Below are 16,495 nucleotides of genomic sequence, written 5' to 3'. Positions count from 1 at the left end.
CTAGAAGTAATACACCTTACCTGGCCACTGGCCTTTACTCGATTAAATTTCATACTCTGTATACGTGACCATTTCAGCAGAGAACCTACACCCTTATCTTCCCCTTTAGCACACACAATAATGATACACACCTGGACCATCACAGCTGTGTGTTTGTCATAGCAGCGCAGCCAGCCAATGAGAGTCATACAGACTCTGATTGGCTGCTGCAGCCACGTAGGGAGTCGGCTGGAGCTCACTCATGAGCTCCCATTCCGGCTCCCCCCGCAGCGGTTGATGGGAGAGACATCATGACGTCTCTCCCATAGTGCAGAGCGGACCGGGAGCAGCGGACAGCGGCAGTCGTCGGCTGGAGCGGGGATCAGGTAAGTTGTCTATTACGTTACTGTATAAAGAGGGCTGCTCCTGGGGGCACTGTATAGGGGGCTGCTCCTGGGGGCACTGTATAGGGGGCTGCTCCTGGGGGCACTGTATAGGGGGGGCTGCTCCTGGGAGCACTGCATAGGGGACACTATTAAGCCTGGGGGTACTGCATAAGGGGCCAGTCTGGGGGCATTATTTAAGCCTGGGGGCACTACATAAAGGACCAGTCTGGGGGCACTACTTCAGCCAGGGGGCAATGCATAAGGGCAAAGCTAAACTACAGGGGGCAATGCATAAAGGGGAAAACTACAGGGGGCACTGTATAAATGGCACAAATACAGGGGGCACTGCATAATGGGCACTTTTGACTGAGAGCCAGTGGGGGAGCAGCCTGAGACCTGTCGGGCTGGACTGGTAAGGGAGATGCCCCTTTTCCCGGCACGCATAATTGTGAAGGCCCCCACCCGGCTACTTTTTGATGCCACCCGGCTGGAAAAAAATTCTGGCGAGAACACTGTCACTAGATATACAAACGAGAGCATGATTGCAATGTCGTAATCGTGCTCGCGTTTGTATATCTAGTAGTGGATACCCGCCTTAACTTGCTACATAATAAAAATCCCTGGGTCAATACCAGAACTGGAAGCCTATTCATTATAATTCATATGTTGTAGAAGTCTTCTTAGCATTGGAAGCTGAACCTGTACATGTCACGTCACAATCAATGACAATATTGTTCAATCGCAATAGTCTCCAGTTACGGGTTCTCTATTTCCCAGCACTATCCATTCCCATCACACCAAATGTTGCCATCACTATCTTGGTGAGAACCCGAGGTCTACAGCTGTAGAGAGCAATACTGTGACTGAGCTGATAATCAATTCGTTTAATATCACTGACCGAGTTGCTATCATGTCTACAAACTCAGAGCAGCTTTAGGAGAGAACAAAAGTACTACTAATAGAGTGTGTACCGTCAATCTATATTTGCGTTAGAATTCAGATAGAATATACACGGTAGCACGTTTAATAATGGCAAAGCAATAGCATGAATTTTAACATTGTTTATTAAATTAAAATATTTAGTTAAGCATAGCAGTAGATTTCACATGAATGTGCTGGAGCAGAACGATCCCTATATCCAAATACATTGTATCCTGTACAGACCATGACCCTTTTACAGAATAAAGACGCAGACAGAATAAGGTTTACGGAGATCCAGGTAGAAGGTCAAAGTACCACGCTAAGTCAGAAGAATCCTTGATCGATATACTATTGTGTCACCTATAGCACATCCACACGTTAATGTTCTCCTTTCAGTGCCGAAACCAATTCACCACTTTCTTTCAACTCCTGTAACAAAAAAAAAACAAAAAAAAAAAGATATAAAGTGTATTTATGCTGGGCTGTTAGCACAGGATCTGGCTGAGGATTCGCTCTAACATTTATTGCTGTTGAACAATTATTTCCATTTATGAAGAATAACCTTGCAGTGATTTATTCGGTAAAGGGGTTCCAGTTGTGCACTCTGCTTCCCCAACCCACTCCAAAAAAGCACTGTATTCAGTACAATTTGGATGGCACAAGTCTTCCTGTGCTGCAAGGACTCAGTAGATGCCCGGCCAGAGCTGGGTTACCGCACAGGGGGGCTGTGTTTCACAACTCCTGAAGATCTTCAAGAGCAGTAACATGGACAGTCCAGAGGACGTCCATGTTACTGCTCCGACGCCGACCACCAGTAGCGATCCGGGGAACTCAGCGGGCTCTGGGGGGTGCCAGCTAGTGGAACCCCCGGGGGTCTTGGACTGCGGCCGGACTTACAGGGGACATCACAAGGTAAGCAGCAGGCGTATGCGGTAGGCGCCCGTTGTTACAGTCTGGCGTCTCCAGAGCTGGGGGCTCCCTGGGGACTGCAGTATAGTGGAGCCAGGCACTGAGCCTGCGCTCACACTAGACCACCAGGGATGCGGGGCTGGAGCCTTATGGACGCGCTCCAGCATCCCGGGGGTTAATAGCCTGCCAGGGGAGGACGCCTTCCCTGTTCAGTACAGGAGGCTCCTCCCCTCACTGCTCTCAGACGCTTTACTCTGCAATTTTGGCACGACGAGGCAGTGATCTTCTCCTGTCGGCTCCTTTCATTCCTCCGGCGGCCATCTTAAGAACGCTGTGGATAGCAAGGTGCGGAGACTGGGTGCCCCTTACATACCTCTCCTCTAAAGGACAGAGTATGTAGCTCTATCGCTACCGGGCTGTTGCTCAGTGTAGTACATAGTACGCAACATTTCTGCATTGTATGTGACCTTTATGCTAGCGCTGTGTGTCTGATATTTCTTTCTGTCAGCCATTTTACTATCCCTATTCTTCTCCTACTCAGCCCTCTCGGTGCCAGTACTGTCAGGGTGGGAATCTGCCTCACAGTTAGAAATGTATGCATTTAAGCTTGCACACTACGTCATAGTTCCTCATTATTGACAAGTCCTACACTAACATGTCTGCCTCAGATACAGAAATGCAAATAAAAGTAAATACACTCACCTGTGAGGTAAGAGCTCTACCTCCTTATGAACCAATACCTCATACTTCCATTATATACAGATGTGCGGATAATCGCTGGCACCTATTTGTATGCACACAGGACATCTATGTATTGCCATGTAGCTGGTAGCCTGGACAGTGTGGCATACAGTATACAGAGCAGATTTGGTTTCTGACTAGGCAGAATAATAGACCGGTGTATTTTCTCACTTGTCTTACATAATCCAAACACTTAAAATGTGCTGATGCTAATATAGGAAATAGCCCTAATTAGCCTGAAAAAGTGCGCTGAATAATAATGTAATAAGCTAGGTGTTCAGCACAACAGACATTGAAAAAACGTAAACATGTATTTGTCTGGCCCCCGTTACTTTCAGATGAGATCAAAACCTATGTATCTAGGTTTAAAGGCAGTTACTCTTTTTCCAGATGGTGGAAGTACAGTGCTAACTTACTGTTCAGACTGGTTGTACTGGTATCAGTCACCTCTCTCCCCACTATAGACTAACAGGGCCATCTAGCTTGTTATCAGAGCAATTCCTCGTTCTGCCGGGGTTGGAGAAATCCAAACATGATGGACAATCTCAATTCCCCAATTATGACCCGGAAATGGTCGCAATTGGCGAGTCGGGATTTTTGACGTGGATTTTTTCCAATTCTCCGAAGGATGGTTGTTAATTGATGTCTGCCGACATTTTTAAATGGCAGATTGGATCACCGTTCGCACAACAGGTAATAGGGCCGTAGATGTATGGCCCGCATAAGAAGTTACGCTGGTGGCATCCTGCATCCATGGGCACAATGCCAACCACATGTTCCCTTCTCACACTTCAAGCCACCATAACCATAATTAAGAGCTTTGGAAACCAGGATGCGCACAACTGGGTGCCCCCCTTCTAGGCACTTGCATCTCCTGAGTACACTAGCATCCTGCTATATGCTGCAAAACACTTTGCTGATCCAGAGCTGTGCGCGCAAGATGGCTGCATTGCGTGCACAGAAATGAATGCGAATCAGACGCTAGCAGGAGAATGCTTAACGTTTAACATGGTGATATCTATTGTAGCTAGGTTTAAAATAGATATTCTATTTGAAAATTACAAATTGTTGCTGTTAACAAGTTATAGCACATGAAGGAGGGCTGTACAAACACCTCAGTATGTTACAGAAATAAAAAAAAGGGTCCATGGATCCTCGCAGTCTCTCTGCTCTGAGAATCTGCAGTCTCCGAGATGGAATGATTTATACATGAGAGCCACAATCACAGCGCCAGCCTGCAGTGCTGAGGTGAGAGGACAAGGAGCTGAGCTGGAGGCAATCTGATCCGGCTGCTATGATCATCTCTGTCTCTCTCCTACAAGGGCTGTCACTGGGGAGGCCAGGACAGACGTACCCCTGCTGCAGTACTCTATGCCAGCTAAGGCTAGCGATGGCTGGGTAACTATCAGGTACTGAACCTTGATTTCTGTCAAGTCTAAAGCTGGCCACACATTAGACCAACTTACATCCAACCAGCCAACGAGTTGATTGGTTGGAATGAAAATCTGGTAAGGAATGAAAGCAAATGACAATTAGCAATTTGCTCCCAAACGCCGCAAAATGGACAAAAACTGTTTGTTAAATGTTTGACGTAAACAATTTGTTCAAACTTGTCTGACGACCATTTATCTGTTATCTGGCATTTAGGAGCAAATTGCTGATCATCATTTACTCCCATACATTACCAGATTTTCATTCCAACCAATCAACTAGTTGGATGGTTGGATGAAAGTTGGTCTAGTGTGTGGCCAGCTTAAAGAGGGAATTCAATTAGCTGCGGTAATTTACCACGGGCTAATTAAAGCTGTGGGGCTATTCAATTAGAGCTGATGGCAGACCGCAGGCTGCGGATTTATACCATTAACTTTTTTTTGGGTGCCGCGGCCGTGTTAACCCACAGGTATAGGAATTTACCCCCGGTTTTAAGTGTTAACATGCGTTAACACAGTAGTTTACCGTGAGAGAAAAAGGGGCTCTAATTGAATAAAGTCAGGCATTAAAACCAGAGGCTTCCACCCTTTTTCACCAGCTGTAAATTACCGCGGCTATCTAAATCCCCCCCCCCACCTAATAGTTACAGAAACCTATAGGATTGATAAAAAAAATTTTCCCCAACAGTGTTCATTCCAGTTTCATGTTCATATTTGCTGTACACACACAAGGAATTAATACTGATTATAGGTATAATATGGGAAAAAATTATTGTTGATTTGGCGAGTTTGTTGCTGAATACAGTTGGCGCACATCAATGAAATGTACAGCTTCATTCTGGATGCAGATGACATGCTGATAAGGAGAAACCTTATTTGAATAGAAAATGCTAAAATCTGGCAAGTTATTATGTGCAAAAAGCAGTTTATATAATGGGAACAGAAAAAAAAAGTCTATAGCAAGGACAGAGTACGCCAAGTAGAGACACAGGAGGGTGCTGTAATAAGAATGCAGAGACACATTAGCACTGCGGTTTCCTTAAGAGGAAGGATTCTAGACCGACTTCTCTCATGCTGATCTCTTGGCACCCTATAATGACAGCCAATTTTAAGCTAAAGCGTATCATGGATAGCAAATGCACGCAGCATAATAGCAGAGATCAGTACTGAACATCTCAGTGATGCAGCACTGAGACATTACGTGCAAACCGGTGGATAATAGTATTTAAGATAAATACATAAAAAAAAGATTACCAGGACTGAAACACGAGAAACGTTGTGTAACTTACATACGATAGATCATTGGGAAGGCTGTGTGCCCTATTACTGGAGTGTGCACGGTCTGCAGCTAGAACTCTCCTGGTCCTGTAACTTATATACGATAGATCATTGGGAAGGCTGTGTGCCCTATTACTGGAGTGTGCACGGTCTGCAGCTAGAACTCTCCGGGTCCTGTAACTTACATACGATAGATCATTGGGAAGGCTGTGTGCCCTATTACTGGAGTGTGCACGGTCTGCAGCTAGAACTCTCCGGGTCCTGTAACTTACATACGATAGATCATTGGGAAGGCTGTGTGCCCTATTACTGGAGTGTGCACGGTCTGCAGCTAGAACTCTCCGGGTCCTGTAACTTCTATACGATAGATCATTGGGAAGGCTGTGTGCCCTATTACTGGAGTGTGCACGGTCTGCAGCTAGAACTCTCCGGGTCCTGTAACTTCTATACGATAGATCATTGGGAAGGCTGTGTGCCCTATTACTGGAGTGTGCACGGTCTGCAGCTAGAACTCTCCGGGTCCTGTAACTTCTATACGATAGATCATTGGGAAGGCTGTGTGCCCTATTACTGGAGTGTGCACGGTCTGCAGCTAGAACTCTCCGGGTCCTGTAACTTCTATACGATAGATCATTGGGAAGGCTGTGTGCCCTATTACTGGAGTGTGCACGGTCTGCAGCTAGAACTCTCCGGGTCCTGTAACTTCTATACGATAGATCATTGGGAAGGCTGTGTGCCCTATTACTGGAGTGTGCACGGTCTGCAGCTAGAACTCTCCGGGTCCTGTAACTTCTATACGATAGATCATTGGGAAGGCTGTGTGCCCTATTACTGGAGTGTGCACGGTCTGCAGCTAGAACTCTCCGGGTCCTGTAACTTATATACGATAGATCATTGGGAAGGCTGTGTGCCCTATTACTGGAGTGTGCACGGTCTGCAGCTAGAACTCTCCTGGTCCTGTAACTTCTATACGATAGATCATTGGGAAGGCTGTGTGCCCTATTACTGGAGTGTGCACGGTCTGCAGCTAGAACTCTCCGGGTCCTGTAACTTCTATACGATAGATCATAGGGAAGGCTGTGTGCCCTATTACTGGAGTGTGCACGGTCTGCAGCTAGAACTCTCCGGGTCCTGTAACTTACATACGATAGATCATTGGGAAGGCTGTGTGCCCTATTACTGGAGTGTGCACGGTCTGCAGCTAGAACTCTCCGGGTCCTGTAACTTATATACGATAGATCATTGGGAAGGCTGTGTGCCCTATTACTGGAGTGTGCACGGTCTGCAGCTAGAACTCTCCGGGTCCTGTAACTTACATACGATAGATCATTGGGAAGGCTGTGTGCCCTATTACTGGAGTGTGCACGGTCTGCAGCTAGAACTCTCCGGGTCCTGTAACTTACATACGATAGATCATTGGGAAGGCTGTGTGCCCTATTACTGGAGTGTGCACGGTCTGCAGCTAGAACTCTCCGGGTCCTGTAACTTCTATACGATAGATCATTGGGAAGGCTGTGTGCCCTATTACTGGAGTGTGCACGGTCTGCAGCTAGAACTCTCCGGGTCCTGTAACTTATATACGATAGATCATTGGGAAGGCTGTGTGCCCTATTACTGGAGTGTGCACGGTCTGCAGCTAGAACTCTCCGGGTCCTGTAACTTATATACGATAGATCATTGGGAAGGCTGTGTGCCCTATTACTGGAGTGTGCACGGTCTGCAGCTAGAACTCTCCTGGTCCTGTAACTTCTATACGATAGATCATTGGGAAGGCTGTGTGCCCTATTACTGGAGTGTGCACGGTCTGCAGCTAGAACTCTCCTGGTCCTGTAACTTATATACGATAGATCATAGGGAAGGCTGTGTGCCCTATTACTGGAGTGTGCACGGTCTGCAGCTAGAACTCTCCTGGTCCTGTAACTTATATACGATAGATCATTGGGAAGGCTGTGTGCCCTATTACTGGAGTGTGCACGGTCTGCAGCTAGAACTCTCCTGGTCCTGTAACTTATATACGATAGATCATTGGGAAGGCTGTGTGCCCTATTACTGGAGTGTGCACGGTCTGCAGCTAGAACTCTCCGGGTCCTGTAACTTACACTGAAGCTTTCTCACATTCACAGATGCCAGCAGAATAATAAAGGAGTTAAAGGCAAACCCTGGGCATTCGGTAACGCTAACATGAGCGCCGACTATGATAAATCACAATATATTATCCCTAATAAACAGATAAAAGGAAAATATATATAATCTTTTACCAAGTAACAAGTCAGTTTTCTATGGTATTTTTGTCAAAATCCCACATTCTGAAATAAACTTAAATTCTTTGCACTGCAGTTGTATTTTCTGCCATTCGCTGCATACAAAGAATAAAGGCAGCCATAGGGACTAAGCAATATATATGTAAAGGAAGCTTATACATTCAATAGGAAATATAAAACGAGAGTTATGGTAAGAACTTACGTTTGGTTAACTCTTTCTTCGAAGTCTATAGGGTCCACAGGGAGACCTTGGGGAGTAGGTGGTGGATCTGGAATCCGGACACCACGCAGTTAAAAGCTTTCAGCTCCCAGGATGCACTGGTACACTCTCCCTATAACCAACCCCTGAGCCACAGGCATCTCAGTTCGTAGCAAGCCGGAGGAAGAGAAGAGAGAAGGAAGACTGGTACACACACACACACACGAATCACATTCTCACGGAGGAATTGGAAAACCGGTCACCAGAAACATAGCCCATATGAAGCCAGGTGCGACATGGCGGGTGCCCTGTGGACCCTATGGACCTAAGTTCTTACCATAACTCATTTTCCTCTTCAGGGTCCATAGGCTCCACAGGGAGACCTTGGGGATGTTCCAAAGCAGTCCTTTCAAGGGAGGGGACGCTCCTGCGCTGAGAGGAGAATCCGGCGCCCAAAGGAAGCATCCTGAGAGGCAAAGGTATCAAAAGCATAGAAGCTCAGAAAAGTCTGGATAGAAGACCACATGGCCACCTTACAAAGCTGAACAGCCGAGGCGCCACGGCGAGCTTCCCAGAAGGGACCCACAGACAGAGTAGAATGAGCAGTAACAGACGCCGGAACAGGAAGGCCTGCCTGCGTGTAAGCCTGTGAGATAGTCATACGAAGCCATCTAGCCAATGTTTGTTTATTGGATGGCCATCCCTTCTTGTGAAATTCATAGAGCACAAACAAGGAGTCCGATTTCCGAATGGGACTAACTGGTACGGTCCACATAAATCCTGAGGGCGTGGACCACATCCAAAGAGGCCTTACCTACCGAAAGGTCCGGTGAAGGTCGGGACTATAATTTCCTCATTAATGTGGAAACTAGAAACCACTTTAGGACATAAACCCAGGGTGAGTCCGAAGCACAGCCCTGTCCTGGTGAAATATCAGCAAAGGAGAGCGCCCCTAACTCTGACACCCTAGTAGCGGAGGCAATAGCCAGAAGAAAGAGTCTTTGCCGTTAACCACTTGAGTTTCAAATCTAGGGGTTCAAATGGGGGACTCAAGAACCACTGCCAAGTCCCAAGGAGCCACTGGGGGGGACAAAGGGAGGTTGAATCCTGAGGGCAACCTGGAGGAAGGTGCGAATATCCGGTAACGGAGCAATCCTACGTTGGAACCATACTGACAGAGCAGAGACATGCACTTTCAGTGAGGCCAGAATTGAATGCAGCTTGAAAGAAGGCCAGGACTCTGGAAACCTGAAACACCTGAGGGTCGTAATCTCTGGGACGACACCATTGGAAAATATGAGATATGGTAAGAACTTACCTTTGTTATCTCTATTTCTACGAAGTCCATAGGGTTCCACAGGATACCTTGGGGTATAGGTGATGACGTCAGGCATCGGGCACCATAGAGTTAAGTTTTCAGTCCTCCCAGGATGCACTAGGGTCCCCCTCCTATACCCCGCCCCCGAGCCAAGGCATCTCAGTTAGTTACCAAGCCATAGGCCGGAGGAGGAGAAGGAAGAGAGAGAAAAAAGATCTGGACACACACAAGAATCACATTCTCACCAGAGGGAGACGGAAAACCCGGTGACCAGAGTAAAGCCCATCTGCAGCACAGGTGCGACAGGGCGGGAGTCCTGTGGAACCCTATGGACTTCGTAGAAATAGAGATAACAAAGGTAAGTTCTTACCATATCTCATTTTCTACATCAGGGTCCATAGGGTATCCACAGGATACCTTGGGGATGTCCCAAAGCAGTATCCTTTAAGGGTGGGGACGCTCCTGTGCTGAAAGGAGAATCCGCCGCCCGAAGGAAGCATCCTGAGAGGCGAAGGTGTCAAACCTGTAATACCTCACGAAGGTATGGACAGAGGACCACGTAGCAGCCTTGCAGATCTGGACTGCAGAGGCACCACGTCGAGCTGCCCACGAAGGACCCACAGACCTAGTGGAATGAGCCTTCAGAGAAGGAGGAACCGGCAGGCCTACATGAAGATAAGCTTCAGAAATAGCCATACGGATCCAGGCTGCCAAAGTTTGCTTTGAAGCAGGCCAACCCTTTTTACGGAAGCCATAGAGGACAAACAAGGCTTCCGACTTCCTAAACGAAGAAGTGCGGTCAACATAAGTCCTTAAGGCCCGCACAACATCCAAAGTGGCCTCACCCACTGAAAGGCCAGGTGAGTTAAAGGCCAGAACAACTATTTCCTCGTTAACATTAAACTGGGAAACAACTTTGGGAAGAAATTCAGGACGAGTGCGCAGCACTGCCCTGTTCCCATGAAAAATCAAGAAAGGGGGTCTACAAGAGAGAGCCCCTAAATAAGAAACACGTCTGGCCGAAGCTATGGCCAGAAGGAAAACAGTCTTAGCTGTTAGCCATTTAAGATCCACTGAGCCCAGTGGTTCAAACGGTGGTCCTTGGAGAGCCCTCAGGACCACAGTCAAGTCCCAAAGCGCCACAGGTGGAACAAAAGGCGGCTGAATACGCAGAACGCCCTGCATAAAGGTGCGTACATCTGGGATTGTAGCAATCCTACGGTGAAACCAGACAGACAGGGCAGAAACCTGCACCTTCAAAGAAGCAAGGCGAAGCCCATGGTCCAGTCCCACCTGTAGGAAGGCGAGTACCCGAGACAGACAAAACTCCTGCGGTGCATAACCTCTCGGTCGACACCACTGGAAGAACGTATGCCACACGCGAAGGTATATTCTAGCAGAAGACGATTTCCGAGCTCTTAGCATGGTCCGCATTACAGAGCTGGAAAACCCCCTGGACCTTAACATGGCCGTCTCAACAGCCACGCCGTCAAAGACAGCAGAGTCAGGTCCGGGTGAAGACAAGGAACCTGTGACAGTAGGTCTGGACGTAGCGGCAACAGCAGAGGACTGTCCACGGACAGACCCTGAAGATCTGAGAACCAGTGCCATCTGGGCAAACCGGCAAGGAGGAACCCGAAATCGGGCGGCTCTCGTAGAGGTGTCTCGGATCCTGGTATGGGCGGAGCACAATCTTCCGGCCATATCAGCGGTCTTCATCCCGGGAGTGCTAAACTGGGAGGCCGACTTTCTCAGTCGCCAGGACGTTCATCCGGGGGAGTGGTCCCTGCACCCGGACGTTTTTCAACTGCTGGTGGACAGGTGGGGTCTTCCAGAGATCGACCTCATGGAGTCCCGGCACAACAAGTTGCCGGTGTACGGGTCTCGCACAAGAGACGAAGAGGCGTCTCTGGTGGATGCTCTGTCCATCCGGTGGACATTTCGGTTTGCTTACCTCTTTCCTCCAGTTTCCCTTCTTCCACGGGTAATCCGGAAATTCAAACAGGATGGAGGGCCGCTTCTGTTGATAACAACAGAAGCGGCCCTCCATCCTGTTTGAATTTCCGGAATTTCAGAGACTGAGGCAGTCCATTCCATTTGGACAGGATCAGGTGCTGCAGAGGTCTTGAGTGAAACTGGGCATATTCCACCATGTCGAATACCGACACTATGGAGCCCAGTAACCTCATCGCCGAGTGCAGAGACACCCGGCGGCTCTGCAGACAACTGCGTACCCTCGACTGTAAGGCAGGGATCTTTTCCCCCGTCACAAAGATCCTTTGCTGTCCCGAGTCCAATAAGGCTCCGAGGTGCAGAATCCGCTGAGACAGGATCAGGGTGGACTTCTGCCAGTTTATCAACCAGCCGTGCCGTTGCAGTAGCGCAATGGTCAGGTCCAAGTGTCGGAGGAGGAGCTCCGGAGACCCTACCACTAAGAGAAGGTCGTCCAAGTACGGCAACATGCGGACCACCTGCAGCCGCAGGGAAGCCGCCATGACCGCCATCACCTTGGTGAAAACACGTGGTGCAGTCGCCAGGCCAAAAGGTAACGTCCGGAACTGGAAGTGGTCGCTGCAGATTGCAAACCTGAGGAACTGCTGATGGCGCAAAAGAATAGGGACATGCAGGTAAGCGTCCTGTATGTCCAATGACACCATGTAGTCCCCAGGTTCCAGCGCCAGAATGATGGACCGTAGGGTCTCCATCCGAAACTTCGGTACCCGCAAAGATTTGTTGAGAGCTTTGAGGTTGAGAATCTGACGAAACAACCCATTGGGTTTCTGCACCAAAAAGAGATTGGAATAGAAACCCTGGCCCCTCTGGGAGAATGGAACAGGCACTATAACTCCAGCCTGGAGCATAGCGTGCAAAACCTTCCGCAGCTGAGTGGCTTTGTTCCGGTCTGATGGTAGACCCGTGGTGAAGAATCGAGCCGGGGGTCTGTGCCGGAAGGAGAGGGCATACCCGTGTGAGACCACCTCGAGAACCCAAGTGTTTGTCGTGGTGACCGACCAACACCGGGCGAACTGCATCAGGCGGCCTCCCACTTTGGGATCCCCCAAAGGGAGGCCCGGACCGTCAGGCCGCAGGTTGTCATCTGGCTTAGGGAACTGACGTCTGGTACTCCAGGCCTGCTTCCGGGGCTTGGCCGATTTTTTGGGGCCAGCCTGACGGGGAAAAGACTGTGCTTTAGGCCTACCCTGGGCCCTGTAAGCCCGAAAGGACGATGTACCTGAACCAGAAGGAACAGCAGCCGACGGGAGACATGCTGATTTAGCTGCCGCCAGCGTGGCTATAATCTTGTCCAGGTCCGGACCGAAGAGAACCTCTCCGTTAAAAGGCAATGCCTCCAAACCCTTTTTGGAATCAGCATCCACCTTCCAGGATCGCAACCACAAAGTGCGACGAGCAGCCACCGCTGCCGAAGAAATTCGAGGCGCCAGGGTACTAATATCTAAGGCCGCTTCGTTGATATAAGTGGCCGAATCCCGGAGATTGCCTATCAACTCCGCCTGCTCAGCCGAACAGTCGGGATCGAAGGACGCCTCCAACGTATCAGCCCAGGGCTCCATAGCTCTGGCGACCCAGCAAATGGCCATAGCTGGCCGTGCTGCCCCCCCTGACGGACTTCAGGCAGATCTCTACCTTGCGGTCCATAGCATCCTTAAGGGAGGACATGGATGGCATGGGTAACGTGGCACTACGGACAAGGCGTGTCACATGAGAATCCACCTGTGGAGGTGATTCCCACTTAGCAAAATAATTGTCCGCAAACTGATACGCCACTGCTAAACGCCTTTGAGGCTGATATCGTTTGCCTGGCTGTTTCCACGCTTCCTCTAGGTGGTCAACTAATTGTCCCGAAAGAGGAAACACTGTGGCATCTCCTTTAACCTCTTTGAAAAAGGCGTATTTGGACTTAGATACCGGAGGTTCCTCATCCTCCATAACTAAAGCAGTCCGGACTGCACGAATAAGGCCAGGTATATACACCTTAGACTTAGCGTCCGACTCTTTAGGACGGGGAGGTTCCTGGTCAGAAAGATCCAGAATCTCCCCATCATCGGACGTCCCGTCGTCATCCTCATAAGGAGCGGACTGAGACGCCATCGGCCGCTTGTGGGGCCGCATCACAGACTCCCCCTGCAACACGTCTGACAATTGCTGTACAGAGCTTGTTAACGAATTAACCCACGCAGGCTCATGAGAGACCTGAGGAGGCGAAATAGGGAGACCGTGGGGTACCATTAATTGTCTCGGGAAACCCTGCATGGGTGACGACACCACTGACTGCTGGGACAATCCCATCTGAGTGAATGGAGGCTGCGGAGCTAACTGGCCCACGAGGGTTGTAAGCGCCTTGGCGAAACAAGCCCAGGGCGGCTCCTGTACCGGTGCTGTGACCGTAATAGGTCGCGCCAATTCCGCGCTACCCTCCCCCTCCGCTACAGGTGCCTTGCACGTAGCACACCGAAGCTGTACAGGGAAATCACTCTCAGACATAATGGTAAATATGTGACCCCTCTCAACAATACTTGTTCGTATAGTGAGAGACCACCCTGCAGCACAGCACCACAAGGGCTTTAGCAGAAAGACAGGGACAGTAATAAGGCTGACAGTAATCGAAGTAAAGTACAGGCACCAGCGCTAGCACAGTCACATACAATGCAAAGAAAAATCAATTCCTGCACTATTAGCGCTGATTCTCAACTACCTAAACACAGAGTCTGGTAGGACACAGCGCTGCATACACAGACCTGTACCAAATCGGAGGAGAGGTATGCGGGGGGACCCAGACTACGATGCCTCCGATTCCAGGCTTCCAGCAGCGTTCACCATGCGGTTGTGAAGATGGCCGCCGAGGAGCTTAGAGGAGGCGCGCTGCCACAGGGCCAGTCGGCGTGTGCAGAGAGGGCTGTGTGCAGCGGGGGAGGCGCCGGCTGTGAGACAGGGAAGGCGCGCTCCCCTGGCATGCATTTAACCCCCGGGACGCCACCGCTAGCTGTGACCCCAGATGCTTACCAGCATCACCGGATCGGTACCGGCGGGGGTGTAGGGAAGACAGCATGGACGTCAAGACTGGCTGTCCATGCTGTACTTCCAGATGTGCAGCCACAGCTGCTTGAAGAAAACTTCAGGGGCTCTTCTTAGCCCCCACTCCAACAGGTGCATCCGACTCCGGCCGGGCACCAAACTAAACTGAGATGCCTTGGCTCGGGGGCGGGGTATAGGAGGGAGACCCTAGTGCATCCTGGGAGGACTGAAAACTTAACTCTATGGTGCCCGATGCCTAACGTCATCACCTATACCCCAAGGTATCCTGTGGATACCCTATGGACCCTGATGTAGAAATAGGTATGCCACACTCTGTGGTAGATCCTAGCAGAAGCTGGCTTACGCGCTCTAAGCATCGTGTTGATGACAGAGCTAGAGAATCCTTTGGACTTTAGGAGGGATGTCTCAAGAGCCACGCCGTCAAAAGACAGACGATCCAGGTCCGGGTAAAGGCAAAGACCCTGAGACAACAGGTCCGGACGTTGAGGCAACAGGAACGGAGTGTCGATGGAGAGACTCTGAAGATCTGCGTACCAATGACGCCTGGGCCAAGCTGGAGCCACCAGCAAGACAGTGCCTCCATCTTGCTTGAACTTCCGAAGAACTCGAGGAAGCAGGGAGACTGGAGGAGTCCGGTACGCAAACTGGAAGGCTCACTTAACTGACAGAGCATTCAACAAGGTTCCCTCAGCATCTCTTGTCCTGAACCCGTACACTGGCAGTTTGTGATTGTGTCGGGAGGCCATGAGGTCACCTCTGGGAGGCCCCATTTGTCTAATAGGAGTTAAAACACCTCTTGGTGAAGAGACCATTCCCCCGGGATGCACGCCGTGACGGCTGAGAAAGTCTGCTTGCCAATTGAGAACTCCCAGTATGAACACTGCTGAGATGACACTCTGCCCATGTCAGAATGCGTGACACTTCTGTCAATGCTGCCCGAGTTCGAGTGCCTCTTTGATGGTTGATGTAAGCCACTGTTGTGGCGTTGTTGGACTGACCTTGTACGGATTTCCCCTGAAGTATGTGTTTGGCCAGCTTGAGGGCCCTGTAAACAGCTCGAAGTTCCAATATGTCGATTTGAACGCTGTGCAACGGCCCTGAAAGGAGTGCGGACCGTTAACTGCGCCCCAGCCCCGGAGACTGGCGTCCGTTGTTAGGATTACCCAGTCCGGGATCCAAAAGGGGCGACCGTTGGTTAGATGAGATGTCAGTAGCCACCAAGACAGAGAGAGTCGTACCTCCGGAGAGAGCACCATTGTCTGAGCTTTGATCTGGTGGGGTAATCTGTTCCACCTTGAGAGGATCAGCCACTGTAGAGGCTTGGAATGAAACTGAGCACCACATTGAAGGTGGACACCATGTATCCCAGAACCTGCATCGCTGAATGGACTGACACACGGCGACTGGGGAGGCATCTGCGAACTCATAGTTGTAATGTGGAGATCTTTTCTGAAGTCAGAAAGATTCTCTATCCCATGCGCCTGTAGAAAAGCAATTTTCAGTTGCAGGTGGCTGCGAAGCATTTCTGGAGATCCCGCTAACAGGAGGAGGTCGTCCAGGTATGGTAGCAGCCGGATACCCTGACTCCACAGATGGGCCGCTATGATAGCCATAATTGTGGTAAACACCCTTGGAGCTGTGGACAGGCCAAAGGGTAGAGCTCGAAACTGGAAGTGTTGCTGTAGTATAGCAAACCAGAGATAATGCTGGTGAGAGGGCCTTATAGGAACATGTAGGTATGAGTCTTGAATATCCAGTGATAGCATAAAATCCCCAGGTTCCCTAGCCAGTATGATGGAGCGTAGGGTTTCCATCTTGAACCTGAGTACCCTGAGAAATTTGTTCAGGGATCTGAGGTTGAGGATAGGCTGATGAGATCCCTTCAACTTCTGAACCAGAAAGTTAGTAGAATAATAAACAGTCCCTCGCTGAGACGGGACTGGCACAATTACCCCTGCTTGCAGCAAGGACTGTATGGCTTTCTGGACCTATAAGGCTTTGTTCGTGTCTGAAAGAGG

General features: G+C 49.7%; 1 protein-coding gene across 3 annotated transcripts in view; it reads right to left on the bottom strand.

Moving 5' to 3' along the window:
- Positions 1-1,411: 1,411 nt before the first annotated feature.
- Positions 1,412-16,495, bottom strand: part of GLRX3 (glutaredoxin 3) — a 46,622-nt gene continuing 31,538 nt past the window's right edge. For all 3 annotated transcript variants that reach the window (XM_088476867.1, XM_088476869.1, XM_088476868.1), the window contains exon 11: positions 1,412-1,715. In XM_088476867.1, coding sequence (XP_088332993.1) covers positions 1,665-1,715 — 51 coding nt within the window. In that variant the 3' untranslated portion in view covers positions 1,412-1,664. The remainder of the gene's footprint in view (positions 1,716-16,495) is intronic.

The sequence above is a fragment of the Taudactylus pleione genome, unplaced genomic scaffold (genome assembly GCF_031769625.1).
Source record: "Taudactylus pleione unplaced genomic scaffold, aTauple2 ptg000198l, whole genome shotgun sequence".
In the NCBI taxonomy this organism is placed as follows: domain Eukaryota; kingdom Metazoa; phylum Chordata; class Amphibia; order Anura; family Myobatrachidae; genus Taudactylus; species Taudactylus pleione.
This window is presented reverse-complemented; position numbering and strand designations above follow the sequence as displayed.